At 49.9% G+C, this 18,619-nt stretch overlaps 1 protein-coding gene across 3 annotated transcripts in view; it reads left to right on the top strand.

Moving 5' to 3' along the window:
* Nucleotides 1–16,850, top strand: part of ITGAL (integrin subunit alpha L) — a 41,673-nt gene extending 24,823 nt beyond the window's left edge. Inside the window, exons 17-31 of one of the 3 annotated variants that reach the window (XM_055409860.2) lie at nt 55–206; nt 2,513–2,602; nt 5,602–5,655; nt 5,751–5,824; nt 6,349–6,490; nt 8,855–8,965; nt 9,369–9,448; nt 9,554–9,640; nt 11,111–11,186; nt 12,675–12,785; nt 13,030–13,086; nt 13,181–13,279; nt 13,918–14,013; nt 14,846–14,956; nt 15,455–16,850. In XM_055409860.2, coding sequence (XP_055265835.2) covers nt 55–206; nt 2,513–2,602; nt 5,602–5,655; nt 5,751–5,824; nt 6,349–6,490; nt 8,855–8,965; nt 9,369–9,448; nt 9,554–9,640; nt 11,111–11,186; nt 12,675–12,785; nt 13,030–13,086; nt 13,181–13,279; nt 13,918–14,013; nt 14,846–14,956; nt 15,455–15,625 — 1,511 coding nt within the window. In that variant the 3' untranslated portion in view covers nt 15,626–16,850. Of the gene's footprint in view, nt 1–54; nt 207–2,512; nt 2,603–5,598; nt 5,656–5,750; nt 5,825–6,348; nt 6,491–8,854; nt 8,966–9,368; nt 9,449–9,553; nt 9,641–11,110; nt 11,187–12,074; nt 12,642–12,674; nt 12,786–13,029; nt 13,087–13,180; nt 13,280–13,917; nt 14,014–14,845; nt 14,957–15,454 lie in introns of those variants that run through there. The other 2 variants (XM_055409859.2, XM_055409862.2) reach the window with 2 other exon arrangements.
* The last annotated feature ends 1,769 nt before the right edge of the window (nt 16,851–18,619 follow it).

Raw genomic sequence — 18,619 nt, 5'->3', positions numbered from 1 at the left:
CCCCTGGCCCCAGGATCCGCCACCACTCACCTCTCGCCTTTCCACCCTGCCCAGGGCACCTGGTTGCCAACATCACTTACACTCTGCAGCTGGACGGCCATCGGACACGAAGCCGGGGGTTGTTCCCAGGAGGGAAACACAAACTCAGCGGGAACACAGCTGTCACCCCCATCAAGTCCTGCTTTATGTTCTGGTTCCATTTCCCGGTAAGGAGCCGGCAAGGCTGCTCGGGGCAGGGGAGGGGTGGACGAGCTTGATCTCCCAGTCCTACCATTTCCTCTCTGCACCACAGTAGTTAACAATACCTTCAGCATGTTTTCTTAGCATCCTTAATCCACATCCACAGGCATTTTTAACATGACTACAATTGTAGATGCTTACCGTTTCCCACACTCTTTTCACATATTGTATACCAATGCTGCAGTGTAGCTTTTGGATTTATTGATTTTGGGGAGGAGCCACACCGAGCAGCATGTGAGATCTTAGTCTCCCAATCAGGGATCGAACTCTCACCCCCAACATTGGGAGCTCAGAGTCTTAACCACTGGACTACCAGAGAAATCCCCAGATTATTTTTAATGGCTACAAAATATGTAGTCCTATGGAATATTCAGGCATGGTGGTGTGTCACTATTTTCCAGGTATACATGGTCATTTATTATTAGCATCCATCGCCAAAAGAATTTTTTTAAGTTATTAATTTAAATAACTGCTAAAATATCCAAATTCAGTTTGCTGACTGAAATCCTGTGTGAAATAAGATTGATACTAAATTTTATCCTGGTCTCTTAAGTATTTCATAAGAGACTGAGTATAAAATTGGTGTGTAAATTTGTTTTTAATTTTTTATTGAGGGAAATTTGGGACATACAAAAGTAGAAAAAGTAGCTCAATGAAATCCCAAATATCCATCTCCTGGTTTCAACAATTATCAGCTCACAATCTGACTTCATTCAGAGCTTCTCTGTCTCATGCCGCAAATCCCCACCATCGAATTTAGACATTTTAAACAGAAATTTGCCAGAGAAGAGACATTGTGACCTCATGGAAAGACTTTAGGCTTGGGAGTTGGAAGGGTCTGGGTTCACTCCCTAGTTCTGATCCTTGGGGAAATGTGTCACCTTTTTACACTTCATTTTCCTTGTGTTTAATTTGAGGATAATGACACCTACCTCTTTAAGTTGGGGGAAATGTTACCTAAGTACAATCTGAATGTCTCCAAAGTGTCAGGCGCTGGTATCAATAATAACATAAAAGACCAAGACTCTGGACTTCCCTCATGGTCCAGTGGTTAAGAATCACCCTTGAAGGCATATACCCTGAAGAAACCAAAATTGAAAAAGACACATGTATCCCATTGTTCCTTGCAGCACTATTTACAATAGCTAGAACATGGAAGCTACCTAGATGCCCATCAACAGATGAATGGATAAAGAAGTTGTGGTACATATACACAATGGAATATTACTCAGTCACAAAAAGGAACACATATGAGTCAGTTCTGATGAGGTGGATGAACCTGGAACCTATTATACAGAGTGAAGTGGGTCAGAAAGAGAAAGATAAATATCATATTCTAACCCATTTATACAGAATCTAAAAAATGGTACTGAAGAATTTACAGGGCAGCAACAGAGAAACAGACATAGGAAATAGACTTATGGACATGGGGAAAGGGGAGGAGAGGGTGAGGTGTATGGAAAGAGTAACACGGAAACTTACATTACCATATGTAAAATAGATAGCCAACGGGAATTTGCTGTATGGCTCAGGAAACTCAAACAGGGGCTCTGTATCAATCTAGAGGGGAGGGATGGGGGTGGGAGATGGGAGGGAGGTTCAAAAGGGAGGGGATATATGTATACCCATGGCTGATTCATGTTGAGGTTTGACAGAAAACAACAAAATTCTGTAAAACAATTATCATTCAATAAAAAATTTAGAAAATAGTAATAGAAATAAAGTGCACAATTAAATAAATTTTAAAAAAAAGAATCCCCCTTGCAATGCAGGGGACGCAGATTCAATCCTTGGTCTGGGAACTAAGATCCCACATGCCACAGCTAAAGATCCTGGGTGCTATGACTAAGACCCAAGGTGACCAAATTAATTAATTTATTAAAAAGACTAAGACTCACTCCTGTTCTCAAGGACCTAAGATATTCTGGTGATTCCAGAGTATTTTTTCTTTGTGCACACTTTGATAGTTGTTGCCTAGAGGAGTTTGACAAAGATCTGGGGGCTTCTGTTAGGACTCAGGGAGGAAAAGTGCTGTGGTTGATGGCTGATATCCACCTTGGCATTGGGGCTGAAGGATGAACACTGGCAGAAAAGCAAGTTGGGCATTTCACAAACACCCGATGTGTAGTAAATGTATTCCCACGACTGGTAAGTTCTCAGACAATAGCTGCTGGAATTCCATCATTTATAAAGTGTGGACAAGGTGTGTCTTTCACTGGAAGCGTGGTAAAGGTTAAACCCGTGACAAGGGGTGTATTCTTGTTGCCTTCAGTTATGCATACAAGATCTCATCTCTCCCATCAACGTCTCCCTAAGTTACTCTCTCTGGGAGGAAGAAGGGACACCGAGGGACCCAAGGACGGTAAGAACAGATCCGTGGGGGGAATCGATAGAAACAGGGGAGAATAGAAATTCGATTTGGCAGGATTCTATTATATTGGATTCAAGCAGTAGAAATGAAATATGCTTACTTAAGCAGGAAAGAGTCTATGGGAGTTTTGTACTTAAAAGACATTTGGAAAACTGGAGTTGGCAAGATGGGGGACCAGAGTGGGTAGAGGCTCCAGGGGCTCTCAAGAGGAAGAAATAACGGATGGACTGCCCAGGGCAGGGCCTCTTCTGTGAACCTTCTCCCAGCCCCTCAGCGCATCCGCTTCAGACTTCATTAGGCTTCTCTTGCTCAGTTGTATCTGACTCTACGATGTTATGGACTGTATAACCTGCCAGGTTCCTCTGTCCATGGGACTTTCCAGGCCAGAATATTAAAGTGGGTTGCCATGTCCTCTTCCAGGGGATCTTCGTGGCCCAGGGATTGAACCTGTGTCTCTTGCATTGGCAGGCAGATTCTTTACCCCTGGGCCACCTGGGAAGCCCCATTAGGCTTCTAACGGGAGGCAAATTTCTGAGGGATGCAAATTCCAGGGAGAGAACACCAGAAGGCCTAGGACCATCCCTTATCTGTGGAAGAACAGGGCACCTTGATCAGCCTTGCCAAAGGGTATTCCACTGACGGCAGGTAGTTCCCCGCAGAGCCTCACTGGGGTGCCTTTGTTATGGAAAAGAGGAAAACCCTGTTTATCTTTGTCTGCCTGATCACACGCTCCCTGCCCAGCGCCAAAAGCCTGATTTCCTCTTCTGAAATCCTTGACACTCAGCTGCTGGTTTAGCTTCTGTTGGAAGGGAGCAGGGTCTGATGGAAGGAACCTGGGCCTGGAAGCCTGAAGATGAGGGTTTTTTTTTTTTTTTTAAGGAATATTCTTGGTTGGTTACAGACCCAGCCAAAGCTATTTATTTTTTAAATTTATGGCTGTGCTGGGTCTTTGCCACTGCACAGACTTCGCTCCAATTGCAGCAAGTAGGGGCTACTCTCTAGCTGTGGTGCTCAGGCTTCTCTTTGCATTGGCTTCTCTTGCTGCAGAGCATGGGCTCCGGGGCGCGGGCGTTCGGGCCTCAGCAGTTGCAGCTCCCAAGCTCTAGAGCACAGGCTCAATAGTTGCGGCTTAGTTGCTCCAAAGCCTGGGGGATCTTCCTGGACCAGGGACCAAACCCCTGTCTCCTGCACTGGCAGCAGATTCTTCACCACTGAGCCACCAGCCAAGACCCCTGGATTTTTTTTTTTAACCCCCGGCACAAGCAGGTTCTGTCTTACTCCAGGACTGTCTTTGAAATGAGTCCCAGCATTGTAAGGCCCCTTCAGAGCTGGAGCATGGTGACTGCTAAGCATGGTGACTCTTTTTTGTGGCTTTTGCCAGTGTCCCACTCCCCAACCTACCATTCAGTCAGGATGTATAGGGAAAACCAGCAGTTTTTCCCACTGGTACTAATTTTAAAAACAAAAAATAAAGGCAAACTGTGTGGGGTGGCAACTCAGGGTTAAAAAGAGACCTGAGGTCACGGTTGTCACAAAGGCTTCCTGGGGGAACTGTCATTGGTTCTGGATCTCACAGAATGGGTGGACTTTGTGGGGAGGAGAGGCATGGTTTTAACTTTGGAGACAATGGGAAGGTGGGCTTAGCTTCTGGAGGACAACTGAGCAAGACAGAGGCCCTCGATGCCCCTTCAGGGACCTACTGTGGTTTCTGGTGGGCGGTGGGAATAATCTGCATGTGAATGTTGAGGGTAGGAAGCACTCAGCACAGACTGCCAGGACCCTGCCTTTAAGGAAAAGTCAGAGGCTGGTGGCTCAGAAGTCTTCTTTAGAACATACAGTTGATCACCCATAATCACGTGATCATTACAAATACTTCTGTGACCCCATTACCCTCCACTGCCTAATATGAATTGCAAGGCCAGGGGGAATCTGGACCCTGCATCTGGACACCTCCTGACAGGTGGCACCCCAGCCGGTCTGAGCACCTCTCTGCTCCTTACACAGGCAGTCTCTCTGGCCTTGGTCTCGGTGTAAATTGTTCTTTCTTCCTCTCTCTCCATCCTCTTCACCTGGCTCCCTCATCATCATCCTTTATATTTCATTTGTGATGCCATCCCTTCAGGAAGCTTCCCTGATCTCCAAGCATAGGAGGGTCCCCTTCTACACCCTCTAAACACATCCTGTATTTGTCCCACCCTCACACTTGAGAGTGCCTGGCCATTTCTCTCACCAGATTGGGAGGAAGGGCAGGGTGTCTGTTTTGTTCTCTGGTTTGGGGGGGTTTGGGGGTTTCCCAGGTGGCGCTAGTGGTAAAGAACCCACCTGCCAATTTAGGAGACACAAGAGACTCGGGTTTGATCCCTGGGTTGGGAAGATGCCCTGAAGGATGAAATAGCAACCCACTCCAGTATTCTTGCCTGGAGAATCCCATGGACAGAGGAGCTTGGATGGCTATGGTTCACAGGGTCGCAGAGAGTCAGACGTGACTTAAGCGACTGAGCAAGCATGCATGTGGGAGTCTGATCCAGAGCAGAAATTCTAGAAACATTGAAAAAACTGGCTTTAATCTGATAAGAGCTGGAAAGCTATTCTAGAAGGGAAGTGGGACTCACAGAAAAGAACCACAGGAAGAGCTATTCCCCAGCAGAAGAGCCTAGATGCTGTGCAGCCAGGTGTTCCTGTGAGCAGAGAAGTTGGACTGGGGGAACCTAGGGGAGTGCATGGTCAAGGTCCAGATCTCCTGGCCAGGATGGGAAGTGGACACACATGCTGAGCCTCCCTCAAGGAGCTGCTTCCAGAGGAGGGCAGCACAGACGACCTTGGGCTGAGCTGGAAGGTTGGGGCCCACGCTGGGAAGGCTTTGGCTCCTGGGAGGGATGCAACCACAGCCCCCCCAGCTGAGTCCCGGCTCTGAGCTGCTCCAGCTCTCCTCCGTCAGTTCTGCTGCCTCAACCATGCTCTCCTGTCTCCCCCTCCTCCACGCTCAGCAGGGCAGGGACATCCCACCCATCCTGAAACCCTCACCACACTCGGAGACCAAGGAGGTAAGAGGGGCAGAGGGGCAAACAGAGAGGCCGGGGGCCAGCCCTCCTGGGTGTGGGGACCTGAGCCTCCAGGTCCTTTCTTCTTGGCCTTTCAGATTCCTTTTGAGAAGAACTGCGGAGAGGACAAGACTTGTGAGGCAGACCTGAAGCTGGCCTTCTCCGACATGAGGTCTGTAAGGCTTCCCACCCCCGGGCCCTCCTGTTTCACTCAATGGTTTCCCGAGCCAGCTCCTGGCTATAGAAGAAGCACAGGGTGGATTCCCCTGGTGGTCCAGTGGTTAAGAATCCGGGTTCAATCCCTGGTCAGGGAACTAAGATCTCACATGCCTCAGGGCAACTAAGCCCTCACGCCACAACCAAGACCTGATACAGCCAAAAATAATTAAATATATAAGTATTTTTTAAAAGAAAAGAAAGAAGTAGTATTTGTATGAAGTGACGGTCAGAAGACCCCCATGGACACTGACTCTTATTTGTCTTCTGGGCCTTAGATTCCTCCTCTGAGAAATGCTGGTTCATTGCAGCCCTCCTATCAGGAATAAAGGAGATGACAAAACTTAAAGCCTATGCATAGGAGCATATTTTGCTATGTTTCTTTTTTCTGGCCTACCAGATCCCTCAGTTCTGAAAGCCTCCACCTCTGATCCTATGTCTTTCATGGACTCACATAATTTTGCCCTGATTTCCCCTTAGATCCAAAATCCTGCGTCTGACCCCCTCTGCCAGCCTCTCTGTGAGGCTGACACTGAGGAACACAGCAGAAGATGCTTACTGGGTCCAGGTCACCCTGAGTTTCCCCCGGGGACTCTCATTCCGCAAAGTGGAGACGCTCAAGGTGAGTGAGAGGGCAGGGCCTGCCCGCAGGCCAGGTGCCAGGCTAGTCCTGCAGCATCTGCTGCCTCCTGGAGCCCCAGGTGGCCAGGACAGCCTGAAGATGTGGGTGGAAGTCTTCAGACCACTTCTGGGTTCTCAGCCTGATGGCCACCCATGAACTGTGAGACCTAAGATACAAGGTTCACGCTCTGTGAGCCTCAGATTTGCCAACAAGAGATGAAGCTGGGGATGTCATGGGATTAGAGAGAAGGTCGCATGAGACGGAGAGTGTGACAGAGGCTTAAGGACCTGGGGACCAAAAAGATGTACACAGATTCAGGGAGATGGAGCCACCTTCCTCCTAAAGGTGACCAAAATGTTTTCGAGGACTGGCTTGGGTTTTTTTTTTTATTCCAGTTTTATTGAGATATAATTGACAGAAAACACTGTATAAGTGGAAGGTGTACAATAAGAAAAAAGTACACTCACAGTTCATGCAACCATCCCCACTATCTATCTGAAAAAATTTTCCATCATCTCAAAAAAAGGCTCTGTACCCACAAGCAATAGCGCCCATTCCCCACTGTCTGCCACTGGTAACCTTTAATCTATTTTCTATCTCAATAGAAATTGAGACAATTCAATAGAATTGGCCATCTCTAGATATTTTGTATACCTTGAGTCATACAATATTTGTCCTTTTGTGTTTTATATCACTTAGCATAATGTTCTTCGCCTTTGCCTACTGTTTTTGAGATTCATCCCTGGGATAGCCTATGAATTTCATTCCTGTTTAAGGCTAATATTTTATCGCAAGGATATAGCGCATTTTGCTGATCTGTTCATCTGTTGATGGACCCTTGAGTTATTCTTATACAGCAACATTCACTGCTTCTTTTTGAAAATTTTTGTTTATTTGTTTCTAGCTGCATCGGGTCTTGATTGGTGCGTGCGGGTTTTTCTCTAGTTGCGGTAAGCAGGCCGTCTCTGTGGCAGTGCGCAGGCTTCTCATTGCGGAGGCTTCTCTCGTTGCGAAGAACGGGCTCTAGGGCGCACGGGCTTCAGTAATTGTGGCACACAGGCTTAGTTTCTCCTCCACATGTGGGATCTTCCTGGACCAGGGTTGGAACCCGTGTCCCCTGCATTGGCAGGCAGGTTCTTAACCCTTGGACCACTATGGAAGTTCTGAATGCTTCTTTAAGGGACACATAGCAGAGTGATTCGGAGAAGGCAATGGCAAGCCACTCCAGTACTATTGCCTAGAAAATCCCATGGATGGAGGAGCCTGGTAGGCTGCAGTCCGTGGGGTCGCTGAGGGTCGGACACGACTGAGCGACTTCACTTTCACTTTTCACTTTCACACATTGGAGAAGGAAATGGCAACCCACTCCAGTGTTCTTGCCTGGAGAATCCCAGGGACGGCGGAGCCTGGTGGGCTTCCGTCTATGGGGTCACGCAGAGTCGGACACGACTGACGTGACTTAGCAGCAGCAGCAGCAGCGGAGTGATTAACAACTTGAGATCTGGAGTTAAACAGACCTGTGTTCAAGTTCCTACCAGAGTCCTGCCAAGGTTACCTAATTATGAAACTGTGGGAAAGTCCCTCAACTTGCCTAAACCCTTATTTCCTGTCTAACTTTCTGTGACTGTATCTCAGTTCACTGAACCATTCCTCTCTTTGGCTTGTTGGATCGCTTCCAGTTTTTCCCTAGGATAAATAGTATTGCAGTGAACATCTTTTTTTAAAGTACTTCTTTTTTTTTTTTAAATATTCCTGTACCTTTATTTTTTTTTCCCCCAAACTTTAAACTTTTTATTTTGTATTGGGGTATAGCCAGTGAACAACATTGTGGTGGTTTCAGGTAAACAGTGAAGGGACTCACTCATACATATATGAACATCTTCCTTTAAATTTTATTTATTTATTTGGCTGCCCTGGATCTTCATTGCTGCGTGTGGACTTCCTCTAGTTGTGGCAAGCAGGGGCTACTCTCTAGTTGCGGTGCTTGGGCTTCTCATTGCGGTGACTTCTCTTGCTGTGGAGCCCAGGCTCTAGGGCGCACGGGTTTCAGTAGTTGAGATGTGGGCTCTAGAGCACCAACTCAGTAGTTGCAGCGCACAGGCTTCGTTTGTCCCCCGCAAGTGGGATCTTCCCGGACCAGGGATCGAACCCACGTCTCCAGCATTGGCAGGAGAATTCTTAAATGCTGCACCACCAGGGAATTCACTATAGTGAACATCTTTGTACTGAATCCCTGATTCTTTGGCCCATCATTCTCTACACGTGCCCTGGCAGGGAGGAGGTGGGCCCTGAGGGGTTGGTGGCCTCTGGGGAACCCTTAGCTTTACCCACTAAAAAGCTCCTTCTCTCTCATCTCACCCCCAGCCCCACAGCCACGTACCTGTGGGCTGCGAGGAGCTTCCTGAGGAGACCATGCTGCGGAGCAGGACCCTCTCCTGCAACGTGAGCTCTCCCATCTTTGGAGCAGACAGCGTGGTGAGTGCCTCCAGCCCCCAGGAGCCCAGCGGCCAGGGGCCGTAAGCTCAGGAGGGGAGGGAGGGAGCTCCTGGCTCTGGGGAAGGGGAAGGTGATTGACAAGGCTGGGTATACCCCACCCCCTACCCCCAAGAGAGTGTGTGCAGAGGTCTCCTGTGTTGTGTTTGAGAAGCTGGACTTTGGAATGGGAGAAACCTAGAGTTGGGTCATATGTACTGTGATGTACACACATGACTTAATCACGTGGAACCTTGGTATCCTCATCTCTACAGTAGGGATAAAGCACCCAGCCCAGGGAGGTTCCTATGACTCTGACAGTGGGGGCACGGGGTTGTGAGGGGCCAAGGCAGTCCCCTGAGGCCCAGGCCCCCTCCTTCTTCATACCCCTCTGCTGTCCTGCCAGGTTGATATCCAGGTGATGTTTCATACGCTGCAGAAAGACTCCTGGGGGGATTTTATTGAGCTGCACGCCAATGTGAGCTGGTGAGCAGACCCCCACCCACACCCCTGCCCGCCCTTGGCCTCAGACTGTCTCATGGTCCTGGCCAAGCCATCTCCTAACGCTGCCCTCTATCCTGCCCTCTGCAGCAACAATGAGGACTCAAGCCTCCTGGAGGACAACTCGGTCACCACCAGCATCCCTGTCATGTACCCCATCAACATCCTCACCAAGGAGTGAGTCCTGATCCGTCACCCTGCCTTCTCTTCCCACCTCGGCCTCCCCATCCAGGGCCCCAGCCTTCCTCCCAGGGCCACCTCCACCAGGGATGATAAGAACTGATTCCAGCCACAACCCCAGCAGATTTTAGCACTCAGTAGAGCGAAGGCCCTCAGAGAGTTGAGTCAGATGGAAACTTACTGACCTGGTGTTACCTTCTACACCAGCTGCAAGGCACAGTTGGGGACTTTCCCGGGGCTTTCAATACCTCGTGGGACAGCCATTTGCCTCTGTCCCATTTTCTTATGAACCACAAGGCCCAGAGAAGGGAGGAACTTGCCCAGAGTGGACAACTAGGTAGTACTGACCCCAGGATCTGAACTTGAGTCTGTCTGACTTCAAACTCCAGCCAAGCTCTTCACTACTTCCAGCTGTGCTAGATTCCCTTTTCCTGGGGCCAGCAGAGCTAGAAGAGATAGAAAAGTTTTCACCATGACCCTTGCCCACAGAGACTTTATGGTCAGGTAGGACAGCCCAAACTCATGTACACTCAGAGTAAGTGAGTCTCAGAATGTTGTGGTAGGAAGGACCCATAGGGCTCATTTGTTGGATTTTCTTGGTTACCAAAAAGGGAGGAAGCCAGAAAAAGGAAGTGGCATTTTTAAGTTGTCTGAATGAGATAAGGACGAGGATGGTGTCTGAGCCGGCGTCCCTGGTGCTTTTGAACATAAATGCCACACAATGATGTTGTCTGAGGCGTGATGTGGAATTAGAGTTAGGAAAGATGATGTGGATTGGAGGAGACTTGGAAGGAAGGGTTGGTGGGGAACAGGGGCTTGAACTGGGGTCTGGAGGATGGGGGTGGAAGTGGTTCAGATATAGGCCAGGAAGGAAGGCATTCATGGTTATCAGAGAGACAAGCGTAGGGGATAGCATGGAGGCAGCACAGTGGGGCCGATCCGGGGAGCAAGGAGTGGGCAGGTCTAGAGGCGGCAGGTATGAGCGGGGAGCAGCCAGCAGGCAGACCAGGAAACAAGCAGCTCTGGCTGTGGGGGAACACTGGACCTGACTCGTTGTGGGCACCAAGGAACCATTGATGGATTCAGAGGAGATGCATGCCAAGATTAGGAAGGTCATTAGAAGGATGGAGTGGGGAGTGGTCTGGAGGCTGGCATAGATCTCTAGGAGATGAGCAGTGGGGTCCAGAGGACAACAGAGGCCCCAGTGAGGTGGCGTCTAGTGGGGAGAACACAGCTCCAAAGGCAACTCCTCTATGATCCAGCCCTGGTCCCCCCACTGCAGGACTCTGAGTAAGACTGACCCCTTCTATGAGCCTGAATTTCCAAAGGGAAACAGCAGAGCAGTGTCGGGATGATGAGAGACCGAGCCTGCACCATTTCTAGAACAGTGGCTGACAACTCCAAGGGTTCCCCTGCTCCTGGGGGAAGTCTTCTCCACCATCGCCAGCTGCTCCTCTCTCTCCACAGCCAGGAAAACTCCACGCTGTATGTCAGTTTCACCCCCGAGAGTCCCAAGATCCGCCATGTCAAGCACATCTATCAGGTATGAACCTCAATGTGAAAGAGTCCTTAGAAGTGCCAGGCGCAGCCCCATCCTGAGAACTAAGTATGTAGCAGAGACCAACTAGATCCTGTCACTCAAGGACCCCAGCCCTCCACCTTCTGTGATCCTTTCCTGAAACGTTCCCAGGGGCAGCATACTCACCGGCTCCTTTCCACCCCTGGATAAATTATTTCTGGAATCACAGAACTCTAGAGCCCAAGTACTCTGAGAAAGAACCTAGTTTTCTGAGTTTTGTTTTTATATTAAAAAAAATTTTTTTATATGGACCATTTTTAGTCTTTATTGAATTTGTGACAATGTGCCTTCTATTTTTTATGTTTTGGCTTTTTGGCCCTGAGGCATGTGGGATCTTAACTCCCTGACCTAGGATCAACCTGCACCCCTTACATTGGAAGGTGAAGTCTTAACCACTGAACCACCAGGGAAGTCACTGATTTGTGGTTTTTCTATTTATTTTACTGAAGTATGATTGATACGGGCTTCCCAGGTGGCACTAGTGGTAAAGAACCCACCTGCCAATGCAGGAGACATAAGAGATGTAGGTTCGATCCCTGGGTTGGGAAGATCCCCTAGAGGAGGGCATGGCAACCCACTCTGGTATTCTCGCCTGGAGAATCCCATGGACAGAGGAGCCCGGCAGCCTACAATCTACAGGGTCGCAAAACTTAGCACGCACTCATGCATAATTGATTTACAATGTTTATTGCTTTTTTGGTTTTTTGAAATAGAAAATTCCCATTTATATTAAGATTCGATTATGTAGACATTCGATCTGCTAATTGTGTTCTCAGTTAGGTATGGAATCCAATTCATGTCTTTCAGAGAGAACCTAGGTTTTTGTTTGATTGTTTTTGTTTTTGCCTCAAGGCACTGCTTTCAGGATCTCAGCTCCCCAACCAGGGATTGAACTTGGGCCACAGCTGTGAAAGCCTGGAATCCTAAACACTAAGCCACCTGGGAACTCCCAGGAAATGTTTCTTAAATAAATCCAGTGCACTTGCCAACCTGCATTGTGCAAATAATTTTTGCATCCGTCCTTGTTAAATGTCCTTCCTCTTTCACTCATTCAGAAAATAACTCTTGCGAGGCTGGTTATGTGCTGGGTACTGTGTCATGGCTGTACGAAATGCACGTGAAATGATCCCTGGCTCCTGCCCTCACACAGCTCACAGTCTAGGGGGGATACACACACACAAGCAGATGGTTTACCATCTTGCTGGGGAACAAAAGTGCTGTGGGGGAGTCAGCCAGACCTTCAGGGATGATGTCTGAGCAGTATCTTGCAGGATGGGCAAGGGTTAGCCACATGGAGGAAGCAGAGAAGAACCTAAGCTCTAAGGGTGTGATTGACCATGGCCCGCTGCCTAATGAAGAGGGTGTCCTTGGGCCCCAGCCAAGGAGGATTGGATCTGGGGTGACAGCTGGGGTGGCATTCAGGGCTCTGCAGCCCCTTGTCCTCTGTACCAGGTAAAGATCCAGCCTTCTAACTATGACAACGTGCCCCCACTGGAGGCCTTGGTTAGGGTACCATGGCTGCACAGCGAGGGGCTCATCACCCACGAGTGGAGCATACAGATGGTGAGTTGGCCCAGAGAAGGGAAGGGCACCCAGGTCTGTGAGGGGTAGCTCCTGACAGGGAATGAGGGGTGACAGATGGGTGGAGATGGTAGTGAGACTGATTGAACCTGCCAAGAACCAAGGAGGGGAGAATTGGGAGACAAGGTGGTATCTGAGAGGTGGGGAGGAATGATGGGTCTGGGCTCAAAGGGCCGGCATCCTCTCAGCTCTGGACTAATTGAAGACCCTGCCTCCTCCTTCCCAGGAGCCTCCAGTCAACTGCAGCCCCAGAAATCTGGAGAGTCCATCTGATGTGGCTGAGGTACCGGCCGTGACCTCAGCAACCGGGCAGGGGCTGGGCAGGGGGCAGGTGGGAGGAGACCTCCCTGAACCCCTGCTTTCCTTCTTCCCGTCAGCCTTGCTCGTTTGGAACCGAGTTCCGCTGCCCGGTCGACTTCAGGCAGGAGCTCCTTGTCCAAGTGAACGGGACGGTGGAGTTGAGGGGGACGATCGAGGTAGCAAGCACCCGCTGGCCACAGACCCCAAATGGTTGGGGGGTGGGCTCAAGAGCTGAGGGTGGATTCTCCCAGCAGACCTGCCTTTTTTTGTTCTGTCTTGAGGAAATGTCCCCAACATTTACACAATTGCAGACGAAAGAGGACCAAGATTTGTTTGAAATTTGCAGGACTGTGTTCATGGGCCCACCGATGGTTCTTAGGGCTTCCCTGGTTGTTCAGATGGTAAAGAATCTGCCTGCAATGCAGGAGACCCTGGATCGATCCCCGGGTCGGGAAGATCCCCTGGAGGAGAGCGTGGCAACCCACTCCATTATTCTTGCCTGGAGAATTCCATGGACAGAGGAACCTGGCTACAGTCCACGGGGTCTCAAAGAGTCAGGCATGACTGAGTGACTATCACTCACTCACTCACGAATGGTTCTTACAAGTTCTTCATAGGAAAAACCTCCTTCCCACAGTAACGAGCGGCACGTTAGGACACTCCAGGAGAGAATGGGGTAGAGACAGCGCACCCACCAGGACCCTTCCGCTGCCTCTGCCCCTTGAGTTGCACTGGGGGGCAGAAGTCAGGGGGTCCCGAGTCCTCCTTCCCTCTGGCCTGATGGCTGCCCCTCCTGCACCCCTGCCCCCCACAGGCCTCCTCCATGTTGAGCCTCTGCAGCTCCCTCTCCATCTCCTTCAACAGCAGTAAGCACTTTCACCTCTATGGCAGCAACGCCTCCATGGCCCAGGTATCTCTGCCTCCTCAGAAGACCTTGGAACAGGGGAGAGCAGAGGGGTGGGAGGAGCCCCAGGGCAGAGCTAGGAGAGCGGAAGCTGGGAGTGTGGGAAGCCATGGAGGAGAAAGTTGGGGCTTTAGCACCATAAGAAGCCCCTCTCAGCCAGAGCCACGGGCCTTGGCATAGCTCCCCACCACAGCTGGCGGGCAGACAGACCAACCATAAGGTCAGGATGAGTTTGACAGCAGCTCAGCCAAGGGGCCACTACCCCACAGGCAGGGCACAAAGGGAAGGTGCTCTGGGCAGAGAGAGTAGCATGGTCAGGGCCCAGCTTTGAGAGAGCGGGCAAGGTGGGTTTAACAGCAGGAAGCTCAGGGACTTCGCTGGCAGTCCAGTGGTTAAGGCTCCATGCAGCCAATGCAGGGGGCGCGGGTTTGACCCCAGGTCTGGGGACTGAAGAGTCCACAGGCTGGGCTGTATAGCCGAAAAAAATAAAAATAAATAAGAGCAGAGAGCTCAGAGCAGAAGGGAAGGGATAGCTGAAAAAGTAAACAGAAATCAGATTCTGGAAGGCTTTGAGCTGGGATTCTGGCATTTCATTGTGGGGCTGAGTGAAGCCTTTTAAGGGCTGAAGGGGGGCCCCGAGGTACAGGTTTGCCGGTTCATTCCAGTGGCTGCAGTGGGAGATGTACTAGAGAGGGAGGGTCTGGGCCCGAGCCACGTGCTCTGCATGATACAGTCCCGATGGGAAAAGCTAAGACCTAGAGTCTGAGGCCAGATTCACATGTTGCGTCCGGGATGGGAACAGCTTCCTCCCCGCACTCCTGTCTCTCCTCTCCCACAGGTCGTCATGAAGGTCGACCTTGTATATGAGAAAGACATGCTCTATCTCTATGTGCTGAGCGGAATTGGTGGGCTGGTGTTGCTGCTCCTGATTTTCATAGCTCTGTACAAGGTAGGAGCTTCTGGGAAGAACAGGCACCCGACCAGGCCATGGAACTCCACTCAGCAGAACTGAGTGGAGTCAGGGAGCAGAACACCAAGACGAGAGGGTGTTAAAGCCAGAAGGGGCCTCAGCCTACTCCTCCTGTACAGATAAGCCCACTGAGGCCCAATGAGCAAGCACGACTTGTCCCATCCCTCAACAAGCACTGGCAAAGCCAGACCTGGGTACCCAGGGAGAAGAAGAAGGAATTTCCCGTGTATTGAGGGCTAGGCACTGGGATATAGAGGCACAGACCACACACATGGTCCGTGCCTCTGAGATGCTCCCAGTGTCCACGGCAGACAGACGCGAACGTGCTCTGCAGCCTGTAACACAGGAGCCTAACCTAGGCTGGGGAAGTCCAGGAAGGCCTCTCAAGAGAGGCGGCCTTTGAGTTGGGATTGGAAGGATGAATAGAAGTTAGGGCTCTGCGGGCTTTTTGTTCACTCCAGTGTTGTCTTCCTATAGGTTGGTTTCTTCAAACGGAACCTGAAGGAGAAGATGGAGGCGAATATAGACGCTTCCAGTGAAATCCCTGGAGAAGATGCTGTGCAGCCAGAGTTGGAGAAAGAGTTCAAGGACCCAAGCTGCCTGGAGCCCCTCCAGAAGAAGGATGAGGATGGAAATGGTGGAGATTGAGGTGCAGCCCGTATGCAGAGGGCCCAGAACTGGACTTGGGGTGCCTGGTACCAGCCTACCTCTACCTGAATTTCACTGTGTGTTCCTGGGAAAGTCATTGCCCCTCCATAAGCCTTACTTTCCCTATCTTGAACATGGGCCCTTGCCTACCTTTAGGCTTGTAGTGAAGATCTACTTAGGGATGCGCCGGGAAGGCACAGAGGTAATCATCACACATCCTGGTTCCCACCGGCCCCTGTTAGTTTCCTCCCCCGGAAGAGAACATCTGATCTAAATTTGGAGAAATGGTCATCTCAGGGCCTAGTAACACTGTGCCTGGATGTCCTCAGAGACCTCAGAGACCTCAGACCACGTCCCACTCCCCAGAACCTTGCCCTGCCTTCCCTGGAATCCTGTCAGCTTTAATTCTCCTGCCAGAGCAAATCTCATCTGTGTCACTGCATTGCTCCTGCAAACCCCATGGCCTTTGACTAACAACCAAATTCTTTAATATGCCTTCCAAAATCTGCAAAATTGTGCCCCTATTTCCCTTCTAGAAATGACCCACCTTCCTTCCTGAGGCGACCAGCCTTTTCACTTGCCCGTCTCCTTCCTGGCTTACTGCCTTTACCCAGACTCCTCTCACTTCTGGTGATCTCACTGCAGACTCCTCCCACGTTCCTCCTGCCTAACTCTCAGGCTTCAGATCTCAGCTCACACATCACTTTTGCAGAGCAGCACTCCCACCCCAACCCCAGCTCAGTTGGGTTCCCATGTTATACACGCTTACACAGCCTATACTTGTTCTGCATAGCACTGATCATATTTGTTAATTGTTAAGTGATTTACTTCATATCTGTCTCTGAAATTAAATGATTAACTCCATGAGGGTGAGGATAATAGCTGTCTTGTTCACCTTGGGACCCCTGGTGATATCACAGAGCCAGATACATAGGAGGTGCTTGACACAGTTTCACTGAATTAGTGAGGGTGCCCGTGGGAAGACAGGGAAGAGTTTGGGTGGGCCCCCTGGCAACCTCATTCATCGAGGCTCAGCCTTCCCCAGGCTCCTGCCAGACTGTGACACCTGCCACAGCCCCCCACCCCAGGACCCCATCACATCCTACCATGGCTCCCGCTGTGAGATTGTGAGCTCAAAGATGGAAACTATGTCCAATGACTTGTCTCCCAGTGGCAACCACAGTGCTTGTATGTATTTAGCAAATAAAAGTGAAACTCTGGCCAATTTTGTGATGTTTTTGTACTGGTGTAACATTCCAGCCTGACTCAATTAAATGAACATTTCCTCCTCAACCCTTCCACTGCTGCTGCTGCTACTGTCACTTCAGTCGTGTCCGACTCTGTGCGACCCCATAGTCGGCAGCCCACCAGGCTCCCCCGTCCCTGGGATTCTCCAGGCAAGAACACTGGGGTGGGTTGCCATTTCCTTCTCCAATGCATGAAAGTGAAAAGTTAAAGTGAAGTCGCTCAGTCGTGTCCGACTCTTAGCGACCCCATGGACTGCAGCCTACCAGGCTCCTCCATCCATGGGATTTTCCAGGCAAGAGTCCTGGAGTGGGCTGCCATTGCCTTCTCCAAACCCTTCCACTAAGTGGGCCCAAAACAGTCAGATTTTTTTTTGGTTGTTGTTTTCTTTCTTTTTCTTCCTTCCTCTTCCCCTTCTTCCTCTCCTTCTCCTTCTTCTTTTTTGCCATGATGACCCTCAGAAACTGACTTGTGCCTGATCTTGTGAGTTAATTGAAGAGAAGAAGCAAGAGGGACTCCCCTGGTGTTCCAGTGGCTAAGACTGCAGTCCCAGTGCAGAGGGCCTAGGTTCAATCCCTGATCAGGGAATAAGATCCCACATGCCGCAACGAAAGATCCTATGTGCCGCATCTAAGACCTGGCACAGCCAAATAAAAATAAATAAATATTTTTTAAAAAAGAAGAAGAAACAGTGAGAGAGGCACAGAAAGTGAGGAACAGGTTAGGGAGGCATCGAACATTTATTAAGCTGTGACAATAAACCTTTGCTGACATTACCCCCCCACCCTGCCTTTTTAAACTTGTTGCTTGGAGATTATTTTCCACTTGGTACAAGGCAAGGGTTACGGGACATCAGGAAGCCTCTTGTATGGCTTGGATAGTAAAGGGTGGGGTTCTCTCAACTTCCTTCTTGGTATTTTTTTGTTTTCATATTAAAAGCCCAACTGTCTCTGTGGGTGGCAGTCTGTTTAGTCTTGGAGAGGGGATGGGAGAGGAGGGGTCTCTGATGAGCCTGTGCCTTGGAAGGAAGTCTGGTGGCTGCTGGTGGTCACTCAGGATTGGAAGCTGCAGTTGGTTTTGCCAGGCTGGCCACCAGGTGGCTACTTCCCCATGGCTTCCCGAGCCAGGTCACCAGTGATAATGCCAGCAGATACTGGGCAGATTCCGAGTGCTCAATGACCATGAGTGGGAGAGCAGGCTTCCCAAAAAAGAAGCTTTTAAACTTTATTTATTAATTTAATATTTTGTCTGTGTGGGTCTTCGTTGCTGTGCACCGGCCCTCTCTAGTTGCAGCAAATCAGGGCTACTCTTTCTTCCGGTGCCCAGGTGTCTCATTTTGGTGGTTTCTCCTGTTTAGAAGCACAGAATCCAGGGACACGAGTTTCAGTAGTCACGGCACACAGGCTCAGTAATTGCAGCTTGTGGGCCCTAGAGCATGGGTTTACTTGCTCCGAGGCATGCTGGATCTTCCTGGATCAAGAATTGAACCCATGTCCTCTGCATTGGCAGGCAGACTCCTATCCACTGTACCACCAGGGAAGTTGTAAAGAAAAGAAAATTTTTAAATTGAGGTATTGTCGATTTATCCCCACCGCCCCCTTTTTTTAAAAAAAGCAACCAATTGATGTAGGGCTTTGACCCTGAAACCACCTCTACCTTCAGAAGGAACAGAGGGCACTGGTCACTGCTGCCCTCTTGTGGTCAGTAGGATTCCAGGGGAATATTGAGTCCTACGGCCAGCTCCTGTCC

The sequence above is a fragment of the Moschus berezovskii genome, chromosome 27 (genome assembly GCF_049115385.1).
Source record: "Moschus berezovskii isolate FMDL1 chromosome 27, NW_MosBer_1.0, whole genome shotgun sequence".
Taxonomy (NCBI): Eukaryota; Metazoa; Chordata; class Mammalia; order Artiodactyla; family Moschidae; genus Moschus; species Moschus berezovskii.
This window is presented reverse-complemented; position numbering and strand designations above follow the sequence as displayed.